The 26,465-nt window shown below is 51.4% G+C and overlaps 1 protein-coding gene across 7 annotated transcripts in view; it reads left to right on the top strand.

The window, feature by feature from the left end:
• The window catches only part of SCN5A (sodium voltage-gated channel alpha subunit 5), a 104,374-nt gene that overhangs the window by 40,383 nt on the left and 37,526 nt on the right, over positions 1-26,465 (top strand). For all 7 annotated transcript variants that reach the window (XM_042236506.1, XM_042236504.1, XM_027958022.2 and 4 more), the window contains exons 8-16: positions 1,172-1,235; positions 2,386-2,527; positions 3,011-3,208; positions 4,251-4,430; positions 5,055-5,426; positions 11,266-11,398; positions 12,315-12,553; positions 19,912-20,085; positions 21,394-21,750. In XM_042236506.1, coding sequence (XP_042092440.1) covers positions 1,172-1,235; positions 2,386-2,527; positions 3,011-3,208; positions 4,251-4,430; positions 5,055-5,426; positions 11,266-11,398; positions 12,315-12,553; positions 19,912-20,085; positions 21,394-21,750 — 1,859 coding nt within the window. The remainder of the gene's footprint in view (positions 1-1,171; positions 1,236-2,385; positions 2,528-3,010; positions 3,209-4,250; positions 4,431-5,054; positions 5,427-11,265; positions 11,399-12,314; positions 12,554-19,911; positions 20,086-21,393; positions 21,751-26,465) is intronic.

The raw sequence follows: 26,465 nt of genomic DNA, 5'->3' as shown, positions 1-26,465 counted from the left end.
AGGTCTCCTGAGTTCTCAGGCTGTACGGGGAGGTGACCCTTGAAGAGCAGGAGGATGGAGAGGTCGATAGGAGAACAGCAGTTGCGATGTTTGCAGGGTCAGGAATGGTGAAGAAACCAGCCTGCCTGCAGAGGGAGGGGTTTCCCTTGGGAAAGGGTCAGGGAACAGGCTCAGAGTGGAGACCCCATCTGCTTGGCGTGGGCTTTGTCACTTGAGGTCAGTGATCCTTGTCAGGATGTTAATTCCATCCGCGTGCAGCCCAGGACAAGCTCTGTGATGCCGCAAAGCCGTGCGGGCCCCTCGGGTTCTTCCACTGCTCTGTGAGTTACACTTCTGCCATCCGGGCTGATGGCCAGCACCCCCGTTGTCTAGAGCCATCAGTCTGGACCAAAGGTTGATGGTAGAGGCTGGTACAAGGCCACATGCTCGTCTACAAGGGCCCCAGGGGCCATTCTGAAGTCAAGGCCTCTGACCTACACCAGCAGTCCACTGTGGAAGAATGAAATAGATGGAAACTCTGTGAGTGCATCTGCTTGTGATTCAGCTGTGGCTGTGTAGCAGCAGTTCCAAAACTTTCCTGCGTGCAAAGGTCACCTGGAAGGTTCCAGGAAACACAGACTGCTGGTCCCCACCTCCCGAGTTTCTGAGTCAGTATCTCTGGGAAGTTGCTTTTCTAATCAGCTCCCAGTTGGTGCTTGATGCTGCTGGTCGTGGAAACCTGCTGCCTGAGACTGAGGCAGCTAGTGGGGCAGGAGGGGGACTGATAGATGGCCCCAGAGTGGAGGCGACGGGATTGGTGTCCCATGTCTCACCTGGTCCAACCCGAGCCCTGTCTGAACAGACCCCTGCCTCCTAGTTCGTGGCTTCCCATGACCGAGGTTGGCCCCTGAGTGATTGGAGCAGGTGTAGAAGTTCCCTGTGGGGACTTCCTGAGTCCACTGGGGACACTGACAGCTGACTGTCTAAGGAAGAGCAAGCAGAAGGCCAGAGAAGCAGTCAGCATTGCCTCAAACCTAGCCAGACAGAAGGCAGAGGTCAGGGCCGGAGCAGAGAAGCAGACGGAAGACACCCAGCGGTGCCTCTATACCCCTCCCCACGCCCAGGATGTAAGTTGGAAACCCCAGGAGTCTGGACCCCACGTGCCCCTCATTATCAGATGCTTCTCTTCCAGAAAATTACCTACTCAAGAATGGCACCTCTGATGTGTTACTGTGTGGGAACAGCTCCGACGCTGGGTACGTACCACCCACCCCCAGGGCCACCTCACTCAGCCAGGGGACTCTCCTTCCAGTGCTTTCTGTTTATGCCCTTGACACCAGGGACAGCAAGACCTTTCCCTGGCTCTCTTCCCTGCCAGGTCTCTGGAATATTCCCCCCACCCCCACAGGGAGACAGCTGGGAGAGGTAAAGAAAGAGAAGGGGGCTCACATCTGCAGGGAGGGCAGACAGAATGCTGAAGAGAGGACCCAGGAAGCACTGCAGGGCCCCCCACCAGTCCAGCCCTGGCTCCACTCCCTTCCCAAAGCCCCCCAGGGTGGCACCCTCCCTTTCCAGTCTTCGCTTTCTCCGTCTTGAACTGTCCATCAGGTTAAGAGGAAGTTTGGCCTCCCCTGGCAGCCTAGACTCTCCTCCATGGCAAGCAGGGTGTGGCTCCCAGAGATGCCCAGTGCCACGTGCACCATCCGGGGCCCTGTGTGCGCCTGCACCTCGGGCAGGGTAACTGCTCCGCAGGGCCACACAGGCTCACCGAGGGGAGTGCTCTGGAGGGCAGTAGGCCTGCACGTCTGACTGTGGAGTTCCAGAGCCCTTCTTGTTGCCAAAGAGAAAGGCTTCTTTTCTTAGTTTATCACATTAGCAAGGCGCAGAGGCCCCTTGGTTGCACCCTCCTACTTGCCAAGTTTCCCTTGTCCCCATCCTCTGTCCACTCATGGCTCCAGCCCAGTGCTCCCTTTTGGGAAAGAAACTGTCCCCTCCAGACATGGCCGGGCCCCAGCCTGTCCAGCCCAGAGTCACCCCGCAACCCCATGGTCTGGCCTTTGCCCAGGTCTGTCCTATTCAGCTCAGCCTCCGTGTTCCCCCCATGTGTCTGCCCTGTGCCCAGCTCCCCTGGGGTGGGCAGGCAGGGAAGAAACCTGGGCCAGGCCCTGGACACTTCCTCTGGGAGGGGAGAGGCAATGCAGACACCAGCTGGGATGACATGTCGTGTGGACAGAGGGAGCTGGATTTGGGCCTGGCAGCAGACAGATGACGAGAAAAGGAGAAGCCTGTCCCGGGTGGGAGGCACAGCGTGAAAAATCAGGAAGGCACGACCCCGCTGTGTGGAACTAGAGTCTCGGGGACAGAGGACCCCTCACAGCGTGGAACAGTCGGTGTGTCTGGCCACAGGACATGTCCCGAGGGCTACAGGTGCCTGAAGGCCGGCGAGAACCCTGACCATGGCTACACCAGCTTTGACTCCTTCGCCTGGGCCTTCCTCGCACTCTTCCGACTGATGACGCAGGACTGCTGGGAGCGCCTCTACCAGCAGGTACATGGGGCGCAAGGCCACCAGGATGGGCGGAGGGCCCAGAACCAGGGCCCAGGCTGCACAAGTGACTAGCCTCAGGCGGCCCCAGCAGCTTCCCCACTGGCCAGAACAGAGTCGGGGCAGAGGGCTCTGAGGGGCTCAGCAGGCAAAGAAACTTGCCTTTTGTTGGTGACCAAGGACCCCGCCCTCTATATAAGACACTCTGTGCTCTGTGAGTGGGACGCTAGTTCACCCTATGTGATGCAACACTCTCTCTGTCAACTGGAGCATTCTGCCTCCTCCCACGAGTGGGGCCCACCCCATGCATGTAGGTCCCCCTGTAGGTTCAGATGCTTCTGTCTATAGGCGGGACATGTTCCACTGCCTCCCCCATGCTGTGGCCGTTTGAACCCTTGGCACAGCCAGGCTGGGCAGCTTGGAATTTGCGCACATGACCCGTATGGAGCCCCAGTGAAGATGACCTCTGCCCCCTTGCTCCTCTAGACCCTGAGGTCTGCAGGGAAGATCTACATGATCTTTTTCATGCTGGTCATCTTCCTGGGCTCCTTCTACTTGGTGAACTTGATCCTGGCTGTGGTCGCCATGGCCTACGAGGAACAAAACCAAGCCACCATTGCAGAGACGGAGGAGAAGGAAAAGCGATTCCAGGAAGCCATGGAGTTGCTCAAGAAAGAGCAGGAGGTGAGTGAGCAGTGCAGCCAAGGAACCTCCAGACCAAGCCTTCACCTGACCCTGGGTGCCTACAAGCGTGACACCTGCTGGGTCATACTGGTATCTGGGGGCGTGATGCATGTTGGGGAAAGCTGGTACCAGTGTCTGGAGGTATGATGCATGTTGGGTACAGCTGGTGGCTAAAAGTGATGCATGCTGGGTAAGGCTGATACCTGCTGGATAAAGCAAGTGTCTGGTGGGTAGAGATATTTCCTGTGAGCGTGGTATCTGCTGAATAAAAATTTGTTAGCTGCTGAGTAAAGACAGAGCCTGTTCATAAGGTGGGTATAAGTGGTGCCTGCTGAGTAAAGGTGGGCCTTGTGAGGATGATGCCTGCTGGGGGAAAGCTCTTCCCTATGACCATGGTATCTTCCGGGTGAAGTGGTGCCAGATGGATAAAGGTGGTGGCTCCTGGCTAGAAGCAGTCACTGTGAGCCCAGTGCATGCTGGGTAAAAAAGAATCTTGTGTCCACAGACATAGTTTATCCTGGTCAAGGGATACCTTCTGTTGGGATAGGAAGGCTCAGGCTCAGACTCAGCAGATGAGGACTGGTGATGCTGCTGTGGCTGTCCCCAGAGTCCCACACATGGGTGCCAGCAGCCAACTGCAGAACAAACCTTTTAGAAGCCAGGCCAAGGACATCCACGAACTGCCCTACGCCACCTCCTCCAGCACCCATTTTGGCCAGCCAAACCTTCTAGAAGATCCCCTGCCCTCTAGTTCTGTCACTTCTGCTCATCAGCACCCCCAGTCGCAACCTGCCCAACACTCTGCTCTTTCATGAGCTGCCCACTTTGGCCACTACTCTCCTCCTCCCTGGATCTGGATCTCTCTCAAAACATCCTGGGTCTGTCTGTGCACACCTCTCCATAGCACCCTCCTTTTGGGGTGAGTGGGCAGGTGCACTTACTGTTGGGGAAAACCAAGGTGCTGATAGTTGCCTGGCCTACCTTGGCCTGAGTCTGCACCCTGTCTCCATGACCACGACATCCCTTCTTCCTCCATTTTCAGGCGCTCGCCATCAGGGGCGTGGACACCATGTCCCGCAGCTCCTTGGAGATGTCCCCATTGGCCCCAGTAACCACCCACGAGAGAAGGAGCAAGAGAAGAAAACGAATGTCTTCAGGGACGGAGGAGTGTGGGGACGACAAGTTCCCCAAGTCCGACTCGGAGGATGGTCCCCGAGCAGTGGTAACCCCCAGCTGCGGCTCTGCCCCTTTCAGGATGGATCTGGCATCCAAAAGCCATCGTGCTAAGCCTGGTGCTGTCAGAGCCCCCACGGTTGCTCCCCAAGGAAAATGTTCCTTGAGCCCCCTCCCACTCCCTCCTGTTTCCCGTGGCCACTCTTAGAGTGGAGGAGCCCTGGGCAGAGGGATCGGGTAGGTTTGGGTGTTAGCATATCCCCAACCTCAGCTAAGTCCCCAGCACTGGAGCTGGGGGGCACCCCCATCATGTGGATTGGTAGGAGCTCACAGACATGCCCAGATGAGCAAGGGACATGGCTGATTGCCGAGGTCCTGCTCAGGCCAGGCCTGTCTATACCATCAGAAGCCTTCTGCCTGCTTCTTTCCCATGTGAGCTTCAGTCTCAGAGCCCCAGGAGCACAGGCCTCAGGTGAGCAGAGATCCCAGAAAATGCAGGGTTGCCTGTAGTCCTGCACCCCTCCTCGGAGCACCCCTAGTTCAGCCCACTCAGTTCCTATGTGGCAGACAGAAGCCCTCAGTGCTCCGAGTTGAGCCGGGGCCGATACCACGAGTGACAGGCCGGGGGCACGTGAAACGCTGTCCCAGTCATGTCCTCTCTCCATGCCTTCAGAATCGTTTCAGCATCACCCATGGCCTCAGCAGGACCTCCATGAAGCCGCGCTCCAGCCACGGGAGCATTTTCACCTTCCGCCGACGGGACCTGGGCTCCGAGACAGATTTTGCCGACGATGAAAACAGCACCGCCGGGGACAGTGAGAGCCACCGCACATCACTGTTGGTGCCTTGGCCCCTGCGGCGGCCTAGCACCCAGGGGCAGCCCAGTCCTGGAACCTCAACTCCCGGCCTCGCAGTCAACGGCAAAAGGAACAGCACTGTGGACTGTAACGGGGTGGTCTCCTTGCTGGGGGCGGGCGACCCCGAGGCCGCCTCCCCAGGGAGCCACCTCCTCCACCCTATGAAGCTGGAGCGCCCCCCGGACACGGTGAGCCCGCCCCACGACGCAGCACCAGGCACATCCCATCTCCCAGGCTGCTCACCACAGCCAGGTCTAAAACTACTTGCCAAGTATTTACTGACCATCCACTGTGTGCTTGGCTTGGGGATAAATAAGCCTACCAAAAAAAAAATCTCTCCTTCCTAGACTTTCCAGACAGACACAAATCAAGAAAGAAAAAGAAGAAGAAAAAAATATGTATATATGCATATCAGGGCTTCCCTGATGGTTCAGTGGTAAAGAATCTGCCTGCCAAAGCAGGAGACCTGGGTTTGATCCCTGGGTCGGGAAGATCCCTTGGAGGAGGAAATGGCAACCCACTCCAGTATTCTTGCCTGGACAATCCCATGGACAGAGGAGCCTGGTGGGCTGCAGTCCTTGGGGTCGTGAAAGAGTCAGACACGACTTAGCGACTAAACAATGACCGAACGAATATATGCATATAATGGTGATAAACAGGGATGAGAGTTGAACATTTAGATGCTGCAGCGGCATAGGAACGGTGCTCCGGAGGCCCTGTGTGTGCCCGGCGTGGGCCCGGGGCGGCTGTGGATCCTGGACAATCTGGAGAAGGGCCAGAGCGGCAAGGGGACCTTTCCGAGGTTCTGGGCAACAAGAACCTCATCAAGTTTGAAGTATTTCAGCACTTTACAAACCGGTAAATGTCAGGCAATACCAGCCCAAACTCTAAGTATTATGGAAGAACAAAAGTAGGAAAGAGAGAAAGGGAAACCTCCGTACTGCAGGGTATTAAAACAACAACTTGGAGGAGGCAAGTGGAGGGGGTGTTATGGCAGACAGGTTAGCACTCAGATTCTAGAGACAAACTGGATTTGAATCTCGCCTCATCGCTTACCAGCTGGATGGCTGTGAGCAAGTTCTTTTCTTTCTCTGCGCCTCAGATCTCTTGTCTGTAAAATGGATTTAAAACAGCCACCTCAGGGGCTTCCCTGGTGGTCCAGTGGTTAAGACTGCAGGCTTCCATTGCAGGGGGAATGAGTTTGACTCCTGCCCGGGGACTAAGGTCCTCATGCTGCACGGTTTGGCCAAAAATAAATAAAATACCCACCTCAGGGTCGACGTCAGGATGAAGGGCTAATATGCATAAAGTGCTCAGGACAGGCACACGTAGTTGATGTGGTGATAACGACGTAGAAACGGACTGTCTTTGCATCATCTGGGGGACGCATGTTCTAGGCCCAAAGAACAGCAAGTGCCAAGGCCCTGAGGCAGAAGCATGCCTCCCATACGGGAGGACACGCCATGAGGGCAGGGTGCTGGAAACCAGGGAGTAAAGGGGAGAGGTGTTGGAGCGACTGTCAGAAAGGTGACGGGGACGGAGGTGCCAGATAGTGAGAGGCTGGTCAGAGCTTTGATCACTCAGTCAGCCGATCCCATGACAGGCTGGTGACCGCCCAGCCAGTCATCGAGTGCCCTTGCTGACCGCTGCCCCCCAGCAAAGGCCTCGGAGCAGCCCACCCGGGAAAAGGGCAAACGTGCGGCTCAGACCCTGAGGCCAGCAGGAGGTAGAGAAGGGCAGACTTTCTGAGGAAGAGGAACCAGACAGGGAAACCTGAGCAGGAAGGTGGAGGCAGGCCGAAGAGAGAGACCGTTGCTCCAGCTCAGATAGGTGCTGCAGCTGTGGGACTTTGCGCGGGTTAACAAACTTCCCTGTGCCTCCGTGTCCCCACCTGCTGGTGGTGGTGGTTTAGTCGCTAAGTCGTGTCCAACTCTTGTGACCCCATGGGTTATAGCCCGCCAGGCTCCTCTGTCCATGGGATTCTCCAGGCAATAATACTGGAGTGGGTTGCCATTTCCTTCTCCAGGGGATCTTCCCAACCCGGGAATCAAACCGGGCTCTCCTGCATTTCAGGCGGATTCTTTACTGACTGAGCTACAAGGGAAGCCCCGTCACCTGTTGAGTAGAAATAAAATTAATATCCACATCAGCAGGTTGTCATGAGCCAAGCATGTACCATCCGATGAAGAAATAAAATTTTCTCCAGCACCTCAGATGCTCCCCAGCATCCCTCTTCCCAGTTTCCTCCCACCTTCCCACCCAAAGTTAACCATTATCCCAACGTCTAACACCAGAATTTCATTTGGCCTGTTTTTTGTATGTTATATAAATGGAATCATAGAGCAGAAAAAAAAAAAAAAAGTTGTGGTAAGGACTGAAAGAGTTAGAACCTGTCTGGTGCTTAGTCCAGCACTCGCCTCATGTTCCGGGAATCATTATTATTAGCTGTTATTGTTATCAGAGAGCGAGAAGGAGTGACAGCTCCAGGAGCACCCCCAGAACGCCTGGGGCCCCCACACTGCTCTGCAGTGGGCAGTCAAGGAGACGGTCCTGCGACCACACTGGGGGAGACCGTAGCTTCTGGGTGGGGCTGGGGAGGCCCCTGGCCGTCACCTGGAGGGTGGGGCGTCCGACTTCCCAGGAACACAGATTTCCAGGGCCGCAGGTCCAGCCCTGGAGCCTCAGCCTTGTGGAATCAGGTCAGCAGCTGGAGCGCTAATAGAATTTCCTAATCTCATTAGGGAGAAAATCATCTCATTGTACTGCACATGTCGGGAGGAATCCAAGTTCAAACACTTCATTACCAGGAACTCTGACTTCACCCATTCTCACTTCTGTGGGGCCCATTTGTAACCTTAAAGGGATTAGCAGGCCGAGGGGGTTATTTGAAAAGTTAAAGAGATTAGCAGGCTGTAGTCCCCTGAGGAGCCCTTCCCTGTGTCTGCGGGGCCCCTGGTGACACTCCTGCCCAGTTCTAGTCTGAAAAAGAAGGCACAGTGTCAGGCATATAGTGGGTGCTTCATCAACAGGGAGAGAGCTGACCCAACCGACAGCTGGCTTTAATTGGGAGCAGAGGGTGAAGGTTTGCTTTGCTTGATATCTGAATATGTGCCTGGCCCCAAAGGCAGAGGGGGTGTTACAGGCACCTTGAACAGATTCTTCTCCTTCCTCCCTCCCGCACCCCCACAGTCATCTTAAGGACAGAGCTAGAATTTAACCCAGGCCCCTGGCTGCCATGTGTTTATCCATCCATCCAACAGCTACCCAGGACCAGCCCTCTGTGTCGAGTGCCAGCCAGTGTTTAAGGCACCAAGGACATGAACAGAACAGACAAGAGCTCTGACCTCATGGAGTTGGCATCATAGTCAAGAGGACAGTAAACTGATCAATATTTCTAGGGACCAGTAAGGGTCATGTGATAGAAAGTTGCTAGGGGGAGGGCTGGGAATGGGGAGCTATTGGTTAGAATACACAGGGAAGTCCTCCCCATAAAGGTAACATTAAAATTGACCAGTAGAAGATTTTAGGGAGCCAGCCACACATATGTCGAAGAATAGTGTTTTAGGCAGAGGGAACGGAAAGTGTAAAGGCATTGAAGGAAATAAGCTTAACATGTTTAAGGGATGAGAGGGCTGGGCAGGGCTGGGTGTGGTGGAAACAGAAAGGAATATAAAATGAGTTGGAGCAGTTAGGGTCTAGACTGTGCAGGGCCTTGTAAGCTATAGAGAAGTTTGATTTGCTATAGATAAGATGGGGGAGAGTTGTTATTCAAAGGATTCTCATGAACTGATTTACTTTTTAAGGGTATCTTTTTCAGCTGTGTAGAGCATAGAGAGACAAGAGGCCAGTTAGGAGGCTGTTGTAGTATTTTGGGGAAAGAGATGGTGATAGCATGCACGAGAACAGTATATTAGTCATTTCCATAATACTGCTGCGTAACAAACTCCCCCCAAAGTCAATGGCTAACAACAAGTGAGAAATCACACTCACTTCTCTGCAGGTTGACCATGGTTTGCCTGGTCTAGGTTGATCTTCAGAGAAGGCAATGGCACCCAGCTCCAGTACTCTTGCCTGGAAAATCCCATGGATGGAGAACCCTGGTGGGCTGCAGTCCATGGGGTCGCTAAGAGTCGGACACAACTGAGCGACTTCACTTTCACTTTTCACTTTCATGCCTTGGAGAAGGAAATGGCAACCCACTCCAGTGTTCTTGCCTGGAGAATCCCAGGGACGAGGGAGCCTGGTGGGCTGCCGTCTATGGGGTCGCACAGAGTCGGACACGACTGAAGCGACTTAGCAGCAGCAGCAGCAGGTTGATCTTGGCCAGGCAGCTGTGCCTCGGACTGCACATGGCCTGGCTCCATAGTATAGGTTAGGCTCAGGGATGCTCCCCTTGTGTTTGTCCTGAGCTGAAAGGGTGGCAGCTACTTGGGGCAGCTCTTTTCCTGGCGGATTACTGGCACACAAGAGCAAGGTGAATGGCACAGTGACAGGTAAAGCTTCTGTTCACACATGTCCACTGACATTCCCTTGGCCAAAAACAAGCGTGTCACCAACAGGACAGGGGATTTTGCTTCCGTCACAGTGGGAGAGGAAAGAGGAAAATTGCTGAATCACAGATGGTAGAGAAGTTGGGAAAATTTGAGACATGTTTGTGAGAAGCTGGCCTGATTTGTGGGTGCACTGGACCCAGGGTACTACTGTTCCACCAGCTATGTCAACCCTCTCAGGCGCCTCTGCCTGAAAACTTCCATGACTGGGAGCTCACTACCTCCCTAGGCAACACTTTAGGGCAATTCCACGGATCACAAAAGCTGACCTTAACTTGAGCCCAGAGCAGTTTATTACCCCACCCCAGGCCCTGACCCTCCCACCCTGCGTTGCCTAGGCCCATCTTCCCTCTGACCCACAGAGATTATAGTGCCTCACTCTTGCACGCTGAAGAGCCCAGTGCCTTCATCAGCCCTACCCTGGGCTCACAGACTGCGGCCACGTGTGGCCATGCCGACACTGAGCCTCTGTGGGCCCCGCTTGGTTCTGTGGGAGGCTCTGAGTAAGCCCAGGGAATGTATGTTTTGCCCCTTTTTTCATCAGGACACACGCCATCTCCATTCACAGGCCTGGTTCTTTTACTTACAAAATTGGTGCAAGCTTGTTGAAAACAAATCTAACAGTGCAGAAGTCAAAGTCCCTGCCCTCCCCACCCAGTCCCACTCCCCGGATAGAGCCACTTTAACAATTTAGTGTGGTATCTTCCAGATCTTTTTCCTGTTTTCTCATCAAACTGTCCTGGAAGTGCTCCCATGGGAACACACGTGCAGCAGCCTTGCTCTCCTTACTGTCTGTGTCAGAGTCCAGAGTTGGGCTGTATCCGTAACTGATTTGAATATTCTTCCTATTGATCAGTTGTTTTGTTTTGATGGTGTTAGGGACAATGCTGCGGCGAGCGGCGTTGCATGCATATTTTTGGTTGCACGTGTATAATTATTTATGAAGTTCGATTATTAGGCAAGGAACTCAGAGCCAATTGAAAATTTTCTTAGTAGATATAGCTAAGTTACCTCCACAAAAGCTCCGACCAGCTATGTCAAAGCATCGTGCTTTACGTAGGCTTCCATTAACGTCACCTTAGAGCATGATGCGTTTTTTTTTTTTTTTTTTTCCAGCTTCTGTAGGCTCATGACTCTAGGGAGCTTGGGATCATTTAAGACTCCCAGATCGTTTGCATATGTACTAATGTATGACAGCATCTGGTTAAAGAACTCAGTACATGTCATTTCCCGCCCAGGAATCACCACTAATGAGAGATGGCACAGGAAAAGAAAACGAAGGAGATAATGATTGGCGAGAGGGGAAGTGTTATCTTGGAGGGAGCTGGGAGCAGAGAAGCCCAGTGCCCCGTGTCACGTCAAGACCCCTATGGTGGCCCCCTGGAACCTCCCCAGCCTGAGTCTGGGGCAACTGCCCCAGGTCCAGGTGGACCCCCATCCATGCCCAGGCTGACGCACATCTCCTGGTTACACCCAGACCACACCATCGGAGGAGCCAGGCAGGCCCCAGACGCTGACGCCCCAGGCTCCATGTGTGGATGGCTTCGAGGAGCCAGGAGAGCGGCAGCGAGCCCTCAGTGCAGTGAGCGTCCTCACCAGTGCCCTGGAAGGTCAGCACCCCGGCGTTGTTCAAACATCCCCCACCCCCGCCCCCCGCTTCTGGTCTGAGCCATTGTCCGGACCGGAGCCAGGCTCGCCCTAGCTGCTGAGCCTGCCTTGGACGTTCCCACAGCTGTCCCAGGCTTTTCAGTCTCTGTCACCTGTCCGGAGTGTCTTTCCATCTGTGCCAGCTTGTTTTGTCCTGGGCATCCTCAGGAGTCATGCCTGTGTTTCTTCCAAATGTCCTTGCAGCCGCCGTGCCCCATCCTAGGTGATCACTGGTCTCATCCTGTCCTCTGCCGAGTATCCCCAGGTCTACTGGGGCCGTCCCACCCCGAGCAGGCCTGTTCTAGCCTATTCCCCATCATTCCCCGTCTAGCCCAGGCTAGTCCAAGCATCCCACATCTGCCTCAGCTAGTCCCACTTTAGGCAACCCCACATCTCATTCATCCTGAGCTTGGTACCAGCAGGTACCAGCCTGTCCCAGGCACCACCCCCACCCCCACATCCCTCCTGACATGTCCCAGATATCCACATCTGTTCCTACCTCTTGGGTCCTGAGTGTCCTTATATCTGCACTTGCCCATCTCAGATGTTGTCTCTGCCTGTCCTCCCCCGAGGGGCCCCTCATCTGTGTGGCAGTGTTGCCTCCAGAGAGCCCACACCTGTCCTAATCTGTCTTGTCCCCATTTTCCCCATACCCATGCTGGCCTTCTGTCCCTGTGGCCCTCTTTCCCCACATTCCAAGAGTAAGAAGTCAGGACGCAGGCCCCTCTTCCCCCTAGCCTTCCCTGGCCCGCTTTCCGTCCCCCTGCCATGTAGCAGCCCTGTCGTCTGCTGGGTGCGTCATACAGCTCTTCTGGAAAGTTACGTGACGCAGTCAACAGAGACAGGCCAGCCCACTGGCTCCCCCGCCCCCGCCCCCAGAGCTGGAGGAGTCTCAGCGCAGGTGTCCGCCTTGCTGGGTCCGCCTCGCCCAGCGCTACCTGATCTGGGAGTGCAGCCCGCTGTGGATGTCCATTAAGCAGACAGTGAAGTTCATGGTCATGGACCCATTTGCTGACCTCACCATCACCATGTGCATCGTGCTTAACACGCTCTTCATGGCGCTGGAGCACTACAACATGACAGCCGAGTTTGAGGAGATGCTGCAGGTCGGAAACCTGGTAAGCACCGCTGGCAGCTAACTCTCAAATGGGCACCGTGGTGTGAAGGGCTCTTGGCCAGCTGGCACAGCCTTCGTGGGTGGGGGAGGAGGGGCTCAGAGCACAAAAGTGTCTTCTGAAGATAGGCCTTTTTATGGAAGACGTTCTGGTAGGAGCCTCAGGATCAGCTTTCAAGGATGGGCAATGCAGTTGGGAGAGAGAGGTTAGGGATAAAGATGCCCAAAGGCTAGGAAACAAAAGTGAGTTGAAATGTGTGAGCCTGAAATGTGTGGGGACATGGAGTGTGGCAGTAATGGAGGAGGAGAATATGCCAAACAGAGGCAGTTCTCTTAGGGAAAGGATGGATGGATGTTAGGATGGAGAGAAAGGAGGAAGGGAAGGATACAGAGATGGATGGATGGATGACTGGATGAATGGAGTGAGTGACTAAATCAGGCAGAGGCAGGTTTGAATTCTGACTCAGTCTTACTATATGACCTCAAGCAAATTACTTAGTCTCAGTAATTGGTACAGTAAGTATTTGTTGAATGTAATAAATGTAAAATTAGAATGACAATATCAAACTCAGGAAGCTAATGAGGATGGAATGAGATAATGTGTGTGATGTGCCTGGCTCAGAGTTTGATAAACAATGAGCACTCAAAATAAATGATAGCTGTGGTTATTATTTTTGTTGTTGTTATTGAAGAGACTATCCTTGGATGTCAGAACGTGTCAGTTCTTATTCTGATTTTTTTTTTCTTGACACCAAATCAAGTCCTAGCTCTTCACCCTAAACATGGAAAACTGAGGCCAGAGAGGTGAGATGCTGGTGGCAGGGCTGGGCATGTGGCTCTTGTCTCCTGACCCTAGGGGACAGGGTCCTGCTGGCTCTGTCCAGGTAAACACAGGGTTGGCCCTTCTGCAGCAGATCCCAGGGCAGGGCTGCAGAGAGCCCACTGGCTTCTGGAAGGAGCTCCTGGGGTCGTTGCTGAGGTTGAGTGGGCAGAGGGCTCATTCAGTCCGAGCTCTCTCCTCTTGCAGACCCAGCCCATTCTGTCTCAGTCCCAGCTCCGCAGTGGCCCCCACGGGCGGGCAGGTCCCCTACGCTGTGGAGTGTGAGGATCATTTTCCCTTATTACTTTCCATGTCCAGAGCTCTAGGCAATTCTCTACAGGGTCTGTTCACATTTTTTCACAAATGTGAGTCTGTTTTGCTGTGGTTCTACTTTTCTTTCCTTCTTCTGTGTACTAACAGAAGGAAAAGCTAGCTCTCAGTCGGTAGGAGTCTCGCTGCACTCTTGTGCCTGCCTTGTGTTGGGTGGTCTCCAAGTGGTGGTGATGTAGGGTCTCAGCTGAATGCAGTTTTAATGGAATGTGACCACTGGGTTGGAATGAGCCATAGTCAAGGTGATGAAGAGCACAGGTGGCTTTCCTGGGCCACTAAGCTGTGACTGAACTGTGACTGTGTTAAACTTGTGGTTAGATTATTAGTAATAGGTCATGTCGTCGGATTACAGCTATTCTTTCCTGTTTGGATAGCTTTATTGTTAGTATGTAAGATTTTAACTGTCTTGCAGTTAATATATTCTAGATGGTTTAAATATACAATGTAAAGAAACAAAACGACAAAAATAAGCATGGGTAAATAATCTTGGTGTGAAAAAAGCCTTTCTAAGCATGTCGCTAAAGACAAATTCCATAAAGGGGAGAAGATTGATAGATTTAACTAGCCCATTATATAAACAGAGGTAAAAGGCAAATGAACCATCTGTTTTTAGCAATACTGTGGACAAGAAAACCTGAGATGTCTCCAGCTACAAAACAATTAAAAATATAGCAAATATTCTTTGACACGCATAGCAAAGTTCATGAGAAGGAAACAAAAATCTCCAAGTGACAAAAACAAAGAGGAACTTAAAAACCGTAGCAGTAAACATGGGAAATCATTCTGTAGTTGCTTTAGGGGGTGGGACAGGTGCTGATCGAGTAATTCTGGGGGCTTGGATTTCAGTGATCATGCAGAGACAAGACTTGTGTTTGGGACAGTGCAAGTAGGGTTTGGAACCGAGTAGCCCATAAGAATATGACCCTATATTCAATACAGTGGTGAACTAAAGCAAATTCACACGCCGGCCCTGGGAAATGAGAAAGAAGGAAGGCTGTGAGTCTCAGTCAGGGCTGGAGAGAGGGGCTGAAAAAAAATAACCCTTGGAAGCTTGTGACTATGAATTTGGCTTTATACAGATATGGAGTTCGAATTTATACCTGACTGTTCCTGGAACCTGTTTAAAAAATTAACACACAAAGAGATTCTAATAAGCACAGTTAACACTTGTTGAACACCTAATTTTTTATAACAACCAGTAAGGGAAAAGCTATTATTATTACCCCTATTTTACTGATGGGGCTTCCCAAGTGGCTCAGTGGTAAAGAACCCGCCTACCAATGCAGGAGACATGAGTTCAATCCCTGGGTCGGGAAGATCCCCTGGAGAAGAAAATGGCAACCACTCCAGTATTCTTGCCTGGAAAATCCCATGGACAGAGAGGCCTGGCAGGATACAATCCATGGGGTCGCAAAAGAATCAAACACGACTCAGTGATTAAACAGAAACAACATTTTACTGATAAGGTAGCAGAGGCAGAGTGGTCACACGACCAGGAAGTGAAAGACCCAAGATTAAAGTCCAAGCCTTTTGTTTCTAGGGCCCGTGCTCTTCGCCAGTAGCTTACACAGCTGTGCCGCAGCTCAAGCTTTGTTTCCGTCTCCCTGCTTCCAGTCCAAGCCATACTGGCGTCCTTATCAGTGCAGTAAGAGAAGAAAAAGAAGAAAGAAGGAAGGGGAAAACAGATCCAGTGTGATTTTCTAGATTATGTTGTTGTCTAGAGAAATAATCCAAGAAAATCTACAGAAAGAATATTAGAACTAGTAAGAGAGTTCAGCAATGCTGGTAGGTACAGGCTCAATATATTAAAATTAATTCTGCTCCAAGCCACCATGAGTGATCATTTGGAGAGAGGAATTTATAAGTTAACATGATAGCAATAAAAACTGAGGAATATAGGAATAAACATAGCAGAAGATTATAAATTTGATATGAAAAATTATAAAACCATTGAAAACCAGTTGTGCAGCAATATGCCATTTTCATGGATGAAAGTCTGAATATTGTAGAAATATCGGTTCTGATCAAATTACACCTAGATGCTTGGTGTAATTCTGATAAAAATCCTAACATACTTTTTACCCATGAGATTTGACAAAGCAATCCTATAATTCATATGGAAAAGTAAAGTCTGTCAAGACAAATTAAGGAATTAGGTGAGGAGCTTACCCTGCGTGTGTGCATGCTAAGTTGCTTCAGTCGTGTCCGACTCTTCTGCAACCCTATGGACTGTAGCCTGCCAGGCTCCTCTGTCCGTGGGGATTCTCCAGGCAAGAATACTGGAGTGGGTTGCCGTGCCCTCCTCCAGGGGATCTTCCCAACCCAGGTATCGAACCCGTGTCTCCCACATTGCAGGCGGATTCTTTATCACTGAGCTCCTGGGGAAGCCGGAGCTTACTCTCCCATGTATAAAATATGTTGTGGTATTTTCATGCGGTGAAACACTATGCCCAGCTAGAAGGAATGCATATATATCTTTCAATGTGGATAAATCTCATAAACGTGATGTGAAGAATAAAAGAACTGGCAAAAAAGGCACACATATGGCCTGGCCCCTTTATATAAACCTTAAAACCAGGCAAAAATACTAGATGTCGGAACTGTGGAAACATGCATGACAGCGGTTACCTTGCAGTCAGTGCAGTCCCGTGGAGTGGGCTGCCATTTCCTTCTCCAGGGGATCTTCCCGACTCAGGGGTTGAACCCGGGTCTCCCGGGTTGCAGGCAGACACGTTACCATCTGAGCCACCAGGGAAGCCCAAAGAGGTACCTGCAAGACTCAGTTAGGTATTTGGCTATGTTCCTCTAGAAGTGAAGTGGAGTCACTCAGTCGTGTCTGACTCTTTGTGACCCCATGGACTGTAGCCTCCCCAGCTCCTTAGCTTTACCATCTGAACCACCGGGGAAGCCCTTCCCGTGACTAAGGATACAGCAAAGAAAGCTTCCTTGGACACGCCTCCTTGCACAGACCTGTGAGACTTTCTTAAGAATATACATATCTGACATTGCTACAGCTTAGGGTGTGCATAGCTGTGACTTACCAGATACTGCACAACCGTTCCCTGAAAGGGTTGTACCAAATCCACGCTTTTACAGAGTGTGAGTTCCCACTGTTTCATATCGTTGCCAACACACAGAAGTTTATTTTTGATTCTCTTATGGGTGAGAAATAGTAACTCAATGTTGATTTAATTTGCATTCTTCTGTGTTTTATTTGTTTATAACCATCGGAATTTCCTCTTCTGTCATTTCCTCCATCCAGTCCACATCCTTGTGGTTGTGTTTTTGCCACTGAGTTGTCCCCCTTCTCCTTATGGATGTGTAAGCATTCAGTATATATTCTGGATCCCACATCTTTCCAGTTAAATACTTCTCATAACTTCAATTTCCAGTCTGTGGTAGTGATTTCACTTTGTTTACCATATCATTTATTATACAGATATAAATTTTAATGTATGTAAATTTAGCAATCTTTTCTTTCTTGGTACAAACTTTCTGTGTTGTTAGGGAAAGCCTTCCTAACCTCCAAATTTTAAACATTTCCCCCCATTTTTATTCTAGAAAGTTTAAATTTTTATTGTATCTGGGTATTGAATCCATTTCCCTGCAACTAATTAATGAAAGTACTTTGAGGTAGGAATCTAAACTCATTTTCCTCCATAGAGGTAACCATTCTTCTCAGCATAGTTTACTGAATAGTCTGTCCTTTTCTTACTGATTTAAAATGCCATCTCTGTTATTTATCAAGTCTCCAAATATGCATTTCCTATTTCTGAGTTAATTCTGTAGCTCTAGTCTGTTTTTCTCTATTTGCACCAATATTATAAGAAAATCACAATGTATACTGTGCATTTATTGCAAGGCATAAAGTACATTTATTTATGAACAACACCCAGAAAAGGCAAACACTTGAATAGGAAAATAAGTAAAGGATATAAAGAGGCAACTTTACAAAAGGAGAAATTTTAAAAATTGAAGAAATGTCCAACAAAACAACAATAAAAAATGGCCTTTGTCCTGTTGGACTGGAGAGGTGAGTGAGACAGGAATTGGCAACTTTATGAGGAAAACAGTTTTCCCGTGTGGTTCATGGAATTGGTTAAAACCTATCTCTGAGGATCATTTAGCACCTATGTGTCAGAATCTCTGAGAATGTTTGTTGACTGTGCAATTCCGTTTCCAGAAATTTATAATAAGAAATGAATTGGACCAAGGATCATCTCTGGCATGGCAAGGACACGAGAGCACAGCTGGATAGTTTAAGATGTGCAGAGAACAGCAGCCAGACCTGGGTTCCAGAGCAGGGTCTGCCATGGGGGAATCTTGGGCCAGTTTCTCCATCTCTCTGAGCCTTGAGTGTCCTTATATGTAAAGTGGGGAGAATAATAACTCCATAGGCTGTTTATAAGAGTTAGAGTTCAAGGATGTCAAGTGGGTGAGAGGGTGGTTATTGGTCTCTTTGGCCTCATTTATTATGACTGCTGAGATCTCCAGGCCCCAACAGGGGCTTCAGATACAAACAGCTCTTCGTATTTTATAAGCTCACTGGGATCTGGCAGACAGGCTATGAGTGTGGGCACCCACCTCCCCTGACTCCCAGCAGATGGTTCACAGAGCCCTGAGTGCTAATAGTGGCTTCCCAGGAAGTGGGAAGATTTTGCCTACAAAGGTCTGTCTAGTTAAAGCTATGGTTTTTCCAATAGTCATGTAAGGATGTGAGAGCTGGACAATAAAAAAGACTGAGTGCTGAAGAACTGATGCCTTCAAACTGTGGTGCTGAAGAAGACTCTTGAGAGTCCCTTGGACAGCAAGGAGATCAAACCAGTCAACTCTAAAGGAAATCAACCCTGAATATTCACTGGAAGAACTGATGCTGAAGCAGAAGCTCCAATACTTTGGCCACCTGATATGAAGAGCCGACTCACTGGAAAAGACCCTGATGCTGGAAAAGATTGAAAGCAGGAAGAGAAGCAGATGACAGAGAATGAGATGGTGGGATGGCATCACTGATTCAATGGACATGAGTTTGAGCAAACTCTGGGAGATGGTGAAGGACAGGGAAGCCTGGCGTGCTGCAGTCAACGGGGTCGCAAAGAGTCAGACACGACTGAGTGACTGAACAACAGCAAAACTCTCTAACCTTGGCTTATGTCTATAATGGGATCATACTGTACACATTATAAACTGACTTTTGAAACTTAACACCTTGTGAATGTCCTTTCATACTAACTAAACATCATCTGCTGCTAAGTCACTTCAGTTGTGTCCGACTCTGTGCGACCCCATAGAGGGCAGCCCACCACGCTCCGCCGTCCCTGGGATTCTCCAGTCAAGAACACTGGAGTGGCTTGCCATTTCCTTCTCCTACAGCATCGTTTTTGTTTTTTTTCCTGTAAGAAAAATAGTTGTGGGATATTCTACTGTACAGATGAGCTATCAATAGTTTAACCACTTCCTTGTGATGGGCATTCTTTTGTCCTTATTAAAAACATTGCCATAATGTTCTTCTGCTAGTTCTCAAATTTATGAGCTACTTGACTTCAAGCGCATTACTTAACCTCTCAGTGCCTCAATTTCCTTACCTGTAAAATGGGCTTAATGCTACTTTTCTTACCTGGTGGTTAGGCAGGTTAAAAGAAACGACTTATTCTAAGCATTCTAGCCCAGCTCTAGGCACATAGTAAGGCCTCAAGAAATGGTGGCTGATTGTTGTTACAGTGAGAAAAGTCATCACACGGACAGGGAGAAAGTGGGAACAGCATGGTTGAAGGTGCTGAGCCACAGAAGCATGAGTGTTTGTGGAAATGCGTGAATTTGGTGTGTGTGAAGCAGGGAAAATTTCCTGCAGCAACATGGGCTTGAACAAGTCTGGAGCTGGGTGGTGTCAAGGTCCACCCCAGCCTCCCCTGATCCCAGGTGCCTCCCAGAATCATCAGAGTTTAGAGCCTGCAATGGGCTCGGTTGTTTTTGAGGCCCAGGCTGGTGGGTCATGTCTGGGAAACAGCAGAGTTGGCTGGAGGCATCGGGTTGGAGGTGTCCCCAAGGAGGTGGGCCAGGGCCAAGCAAGCACCACTGGGATTCTGGGCACAGTCAGAGCTGGCAGCCCTGGAGGGGGACCCTCCTGGAGCAAGAGTCAGGAGGTAGGGAGACCCTGCTGCCAGAGGCTCTTTCCAGCCTGAATATTGGAACTCCTCATTCCCACTCCTTCCCAGGTCTTCACAGGGATCTTCACAGCAGAGATGACCTTCAAGATCATTGCCCTGGACCCCTACTACTACTTCCAGCAGGGCTGGAACATCTTCGACAGCATCATCGTCATCCTCAGCCTCATGGAGCTGGGCCTGTCCCGCATGGGCAACCTGTCGGTGCTTCGCTCCTTCCGCCTGGTACCCGGCTGGGCCTGGCAGGGGTGGGTGGGCGGGACCCTGGGGCCACCAAGGCATGCCCTCTCTGAGGCCATCACTCAGTGCCCCCTGCTCTGATCTTTCATACCTTCACCCAGAAGCTGCTCACTAGGTACAGCATAGGCTAGTATGGGCAACTTGGGGGACACAGAGGTGGGCAAGGGAGCTATCCCTCCCTCCAGAGGGGCATTTGGAGTGGTATCCATCCTGATGATTTGCAAAGCCCCTTACGGTTCACCATGCCCCCTTTAGTCCTCACAGTATCCCAGGAGAGGAGCTAGTGTTACTGCATTCCCATTCTACACATGAGGAGGCTAAGACCGAAAGAGGTAAACCAGTTTCCCAAAGCCACATGGCAGGTAACAGGTGGAACCAAGTCTCCTGATAGCTCACCTGGGGCTCCACCTGCTGGTTTTAGAATCTGCATTTTTGAAACTTTACTGCGCACACAGATTGCCTGGCAGTCTTGCTAACGTTCCAATGTAGATTCAGCAGGTCTCAGATAGTATCAAAGACATGAGTCTGTGGACCATGCTCTTAGCTCACACTGTCTCAGATGTCTAGGCATGGGGCCAGAAGTAGGTCAGGGAAGGCTTTCTGGAGGAGGTGGCTTCAACTTGGGCTGGGAAAGCAGAATGGTTGGGGCAAAAAAGAAAGCCCAGGCTATGGATTCTAATCCCAACTGCACTGCCAAGATCCAAGGGATTTAGACAAGTTACTCCACCTCTAAAGTTGGCTTCTTCATCTGTCAAATAAGATAATAAAAGTGCCACCCTCGTGTAGTTATTTGGAGTTCCTAATTAGCTGATCCAAGCATAAGGCCCGACACAGTAGGTGCTCAATAAATGCTAAGCACTGGCTACCTTTCTCTATGATGACTGAGAGGAGGGAAGGATGGAGTTGACTAGGCGAGTCAGGGATGGTTTGAGCCTGCCTGGAAGGACCCCTGATGAGGAAAGGTCTGGAAAAGGGACATTCCATGATGGGGGAATCTACAGGGTGGTTCCTAGAAGTGAGACCAAAGTGAGTAGGAGGCTGGTGTGGGGACAAATAGAAGGGGTGTTTGGGGAGAGGAGTCTGGAGCTGTTGGCCTGACTCCCAGATCAGAGCCCAGTGAAACTACCCTCAGGCTCTGGAGAGAAACAGTAGTGTGTGCTCTTGGAGAAAGGGGAGAAACAGGTGTTGATGACCTCCAAGGGAGCCCTGGGTTTTCAGGCAGGAGCTAGGGGCGTGAGGATGTCCATGGGCGGTGAGAGCCAGAGGCCCTCACAAGGACCCCTCCCTCCCTAGCTTCGGGTCTTCAAGCTGGCCAAATCCTGGCCCACCCTGAACACGCTCATCAAGATCATCGGGAACTCAGTGGGCGCGCTGGGCAACCTGACGCTGGTGCTGGCCATCATTGTGTTCATCTTCGCTGTGGTGGGCATGCAGCTCTTTGGCAAGAACTACTCAGAGCTGAGGCACCGCATCAGTGACTCAGGCCTCCTGCCCCGCTGGCACATGATGGATTTCTTCCATGCCTTCCTCATCATCTTCCGCATCCTCTGCGGAGAGTGGATCGAGACCATGTGGGACTGCATGGAGGTCTCTGGGCAGTCACTGTGCCTGCTGGTCTTCCTGCTTGTTATGGTCATTGGTAACCTTGTGGTAAGTTGGCCAGAGGACTCTCTCATGCTCACTCACCTACCCGTCCATTCATCTGCCTAGCTACCCACCCACCCAATCACCCATCTGTCCATTCGCTTACCCTTCCTTCCATCCATCCACTCCCTCTGTCAGTCATACATCAAATCACCCATCCACCCATCAATCTCATCCATCCACCCATCCACCCATCCACCCATCAGTCTCATCCATGCACCCATCCACCCACCCACCCACCCATCAGTCTCATCCACCCGTCTACTCGTTTACCCATCCTTCCACCTATTCATTCATGGGCTTCCCTGGTGGCTCAATGGTAAGAATCTGCCTGCCAAGGCAGGAGACACACAATCGATCCCTGGGTCTGGAAGATCCCTTGGAGAAGGAAATGGCAACCCACTCCAGTATTCTTGCCTGAGAAATCCCATGGACAGAGAGCCTGGTGGGCTATAGTCCATGTGGTCACAAAAGAGTCAGACATGACTTAGCAACTAAACAACAACAGCAATATTCATTCATTCACCCATTTACCCACCCATTCACGTGTCTATCTGTTACCCGTTCATTCTTTTCACCTCTCTACTCATCCATCTACTCTGCCTATCCAGCTATCTATCCACTCATCAGTAACCCATCTGTCTATCTCTGTCTCTATCAATCTATTAAGTTACCAGTCTGCCTATCCATTTATCCACCCCCTCACCCAGCCATCCACCCACCCATCAACCCCATCTACTCATTCACTTACCCATCCATTCATCTATCCATCAACTATCCACCTATCAGTCCCCGTTCAGTCACACACACGTGCACCTGTTCATCCATCCATTTGTCCATCTGTCTACACATCCGGTCACTCACCCACAAATCCATCCATTCATTCGCCCATCACGCATCTTTCCAGTCACTCATCTATCCCTCCGCTCATTCATCCATCTCTGCATCCATCTATCCGTCATCTATTCATTCATCAGTCCCACCTATCTACTCATTTATCCAGCCAGTTATCACTCATTAAGCTATCCATTCATCCACGTCACTCTTTATTTGCTCATTCATTCATTTACCCATCTAGTTACCTATTTGTTCTTTATGTATTCAGTTTATATCCATTAATTAATTATTTGCTCAGCTACTCATTACTTTATTAGCTATTCACTGTCTGATTTATCACCTGATTCAATTCAGCTTAACAAACATTTGCTGAGCCCCTGGTGCATGCTAAATATTGTGCCAGATGCTGTTGGGTGTACAGAGGTGAGTGTGGCCCTGACTTTGCTCCCCACCTTGAGAGAGTGAGCAGGTGGCGAGTTCAAACAGGCCTGAATGAAGCTGGTCAGAATGATCAGAGCCATTAAGGCGGAGACCATGGATACCGATCCCTTTCAGCTAGGGAAATCCAGGAGGCCTTTCTGGTAGAGAGGACTTGTTGCTGACCTGATAGACAAGTGCTGCTAGAGAGGGAAGAAGCAGGTTAAGCAAAGCACAGGTGCAGGCAGGTGGAACGTGTGTGGGGCCTGAGGGAGCCTTGTATGTCACCCTGGGTAGCTGTGGTGAGAGGCCCTGCTGTTCTGTCAGAAGGAGCCCAGGTCTTTGCCCTCTTGGTCACCTGTCTGTCCTAGGGCGAGTGCATTTTGCCTTGTGTCTTTACAACGTGGGAAATTTCTGGAGTTGAGAGAGATCAAAATCTAAATGCCAGAGATGGAGGCTTTGGAAGAAGCAAGGCTGAGAGGGGTCAGTGGTTCAGAGAGAAGTCAGTGTCTGCTGTGGACATGCAGCCTTCTTCCTGGGTGTACAGGGGGACCACACACATTCCACCGTCACAGCTGCAGGGTCTGGCTCCCGCTGCCCCCGGTGTGGGCAGTGCAGGCTCCACAGCCACTCACAAAGAGGTTTTGGGTGATATGAGTACCACGGGCTGCAGATTCCAAAGCACTTCTCAGACCTGCCTGCTTTCTCCTCCCACGTGCCTTAAGCAGGCCAGGGTGGGCTCAGTCTGAATTGAGGTCCATCTCCCTTGGGCTCCATGGATGGAGCCCAGAGAGGAAGCAGAGTGCTCAGTGCCCATGGAGTCCAGCTCTTTCTTTGGCTGGCCCCGCAACCCCCTCCCATCCCTTCAAACACACCGCCGCCACTCGGGGTGCCCCTCACTCAGCCCCCAGCCCAGCAGACTCTTGTGTGTTCCGAGGAGGATGTGAGTGCACAGAGCTCTCAGCCCAGGGCCAGGCTGAGCTGCTCTCACGCACACACAGCCTGCGATTTCCAAGCAGATCTGCCTGGGGATGAGAAGATTAGAGGCTGCTGGAGGAGGGAAGCAAACGCAGCCCACACAGCCCCCTCCCTGGCCGCCTCAGGAATTGGGCCGCTGCCGGGCGTGGGTGGAAGCAAGATTGCCATTGAAATGGGAAGTGATGATCAGGCAGGGGCCAGGGCAGCAGCGTGTGATTGACGGGGAAAGCACCGGAAGCCGCCCAACTTCCGAAGCCGGCGGCAAGGAAGGCCCTGGCACACTCTGTGGACAGAGGAGGCTGCCCAGGCACCTCCTGCCCCACCCCCAGCCTGGCCCTAGATGCCTGGTGATCAGATGTTCAGCCAGGCGTGAGCGATGGCTGTGGTGGGAGTATCCAGGGTGGGCTACCAGGAAGAGAGGCAGGTCAGGCCCAGGCCAGTGTGGACAGAGGCCAGGGGCCTGGCCAGGGGTCAGTGTAGACAGCAGCTCTGAATCCCATCACATGCCTCACCCCTCCAGTGACGACATAAAAAAAAAGGCTGCCAGGTGTCACAAGCGATCATCTCTCTGTGGATATAGGACAGGAGAGCCCACTTCTTAACCTTTCCATACTGTCCACATGAATGAGTGTTAATTTTGAAACCAAAGGCAGGTTTCTGAGGCCTGGCACGCCAGTCTTGCCCACTGCCTTCATCAGAATTCTTCCCAGCTTGCTGACAGACGTGTCTCAGGGGCTTGTAAGAAGCCAGGGCAGGAAGGATTCAGATTGGGTGTCCACCTTCACACCACCCTGCTGTAGAGGCCCCCATCCGACTGGACTCCTTCTGGGAGTGGCTGTGGGGGAAGAACAAGCCCAAGGTGGGGGAGGTTGCTTCTCTAGCCCATCGGCCTGGTGGTGCCCGGGAGCCAGACTGCCCCCTGTGTGGAACAAACCCGCTGCCATCTTCAGTTACCCTCCCCAAGACCCAAGCCCAGTCCCTTGTCACTCAACAGAAGTTCGCCTTTTTAACCAAAACTAAAGCTTCAGACTTGCAGGGTGGTTTAGCAACAAGCAGTAGTCAAGAACCATCCAAAGACAGGAGGATTTTGCAAACCCCCCCCCCCCCCCCACCGTAGGGGTCTCAAACCCATAATAGTAAGTCTGTGTCTTCTGGCACCTCTGAGGCCTCAGCCCCTCCCCTGCCTCCCTGCAGCATACGAGCACTAGAGCTAAGGCTGGCGCCTGGCCCCAGCCCCAGGTCTCGCCACTCCATCCCAGCTGTCTAGGGTTACACAGCACCCACCCGAGCACCCTTCCCCACCTGGACGCAACAACCCCCTCTCAGTGGCTTGACCCTGCAGTCAGTCCCGAGAGCTGCCACCTGGCCTGTTCTCCTGCCATCGCCCTCTTCTGTGCTCAGTATCCCATGTCCTTCACCTGGGGAGCATAGTAAGATCTGGGGACACCACTGGAGTGTGCTGCACGGCAGGAGCCCCCAAATGTTCGAGTGGGGAACTAGCTTCAGTAGGGAACTTAGAGGTACATCAGATACCAACAGATGCACAGGCCCCTTCCCAGGAGGTCCCCAAGAGCAGATGAGCGATGGATGGGTGGGCGGATGAATGGATGCTCTGGGCTGCTTCTGGCTGGGAGTCTGTCTTTTCCCTGGTAATCCCAGCTTGGATCCCTCTTCCCAGGGAGCAGTGCTGTGCTCACCATGACTGCATGTGTACATGCGAAGTTGCTTCAGTCAGGTCTGACTCTTTGTGACCCCATGGACTGTAGCCCGCCAGGCTCCTCTGTCCATGGGATTTTCCAGACAAGAGTACTGGAGTGGGTTGCAATGCCCTCCTCTAGGGGATTTTCCCAACATGTAGATCGAACCCCTGTCTCCTGTACCGCAGGCGGGTTCTTTACTGCTGAGCCGCTAGGGAAGCCCTCACCATGACTGCATGGCCCCCCATTATTCCCAAGACAGCGTGACAGTATCTGCAGACTTTGACATCAGAGGAATCCACAGCTCTCCCACTGAATGTGCACCAACACCCAAGAATCCTGGGTCTGCACACCCTCAGTTCAGCCTGTATCTGAACCCTTGGGAGGAGGGGTTGATTCTGGTGGTGAAAAGCTGGAAGAAGGACCTCGGTTCTTCTTTGAAGAAAGGATTCAGCAAAGAGACCACGACTGTGAAAAAGATAAAAGCGTTTATTAGAAGCAAAGTACGTGTGGAAGAGCAGACAGACAAGTTAGGAGGGAGCAGCTTAGGCTGCTTAAATAGGGCAGTTTTCCATTGTTGTATTTTTTTCTAGCCAGTCATCTCCATATCTGTTCCTAGTATGGACATGCATCTCTCAGCCAAGATGGATTCTAGCTGGCCTATTCTCACTCCTTTTGTCCTTCCCTTAGATTGAGGGCCTTCTCGGCACATGTGTTGGGCTGGGAAACCCATGAAAACACACCCAATCAGGACCCAGTGCTCCCACTGGTCTCCCATCTCGAAGCATCAGC

Source organism: Ovis aries, chromosome 19 (genome assembly GCF_016772045.2).
Source record: "Ovis aries strain OAR_USU_Benz2616 breed Rambouillet chromosome 19, ARS-UI_Ramb_v3.0, whole genome shotgun sequence".
Taxonomy (NCBI): Eukaryota; Metazoa; Chordata; class Mammalia; order Artiodactyla; family Bovidae; genus Ovis; species Ovis aries.
Note: the sequence above shows the minus strand (reverse complement) of the source record. Positions and strands in the feature narration are given on the sequence as shown.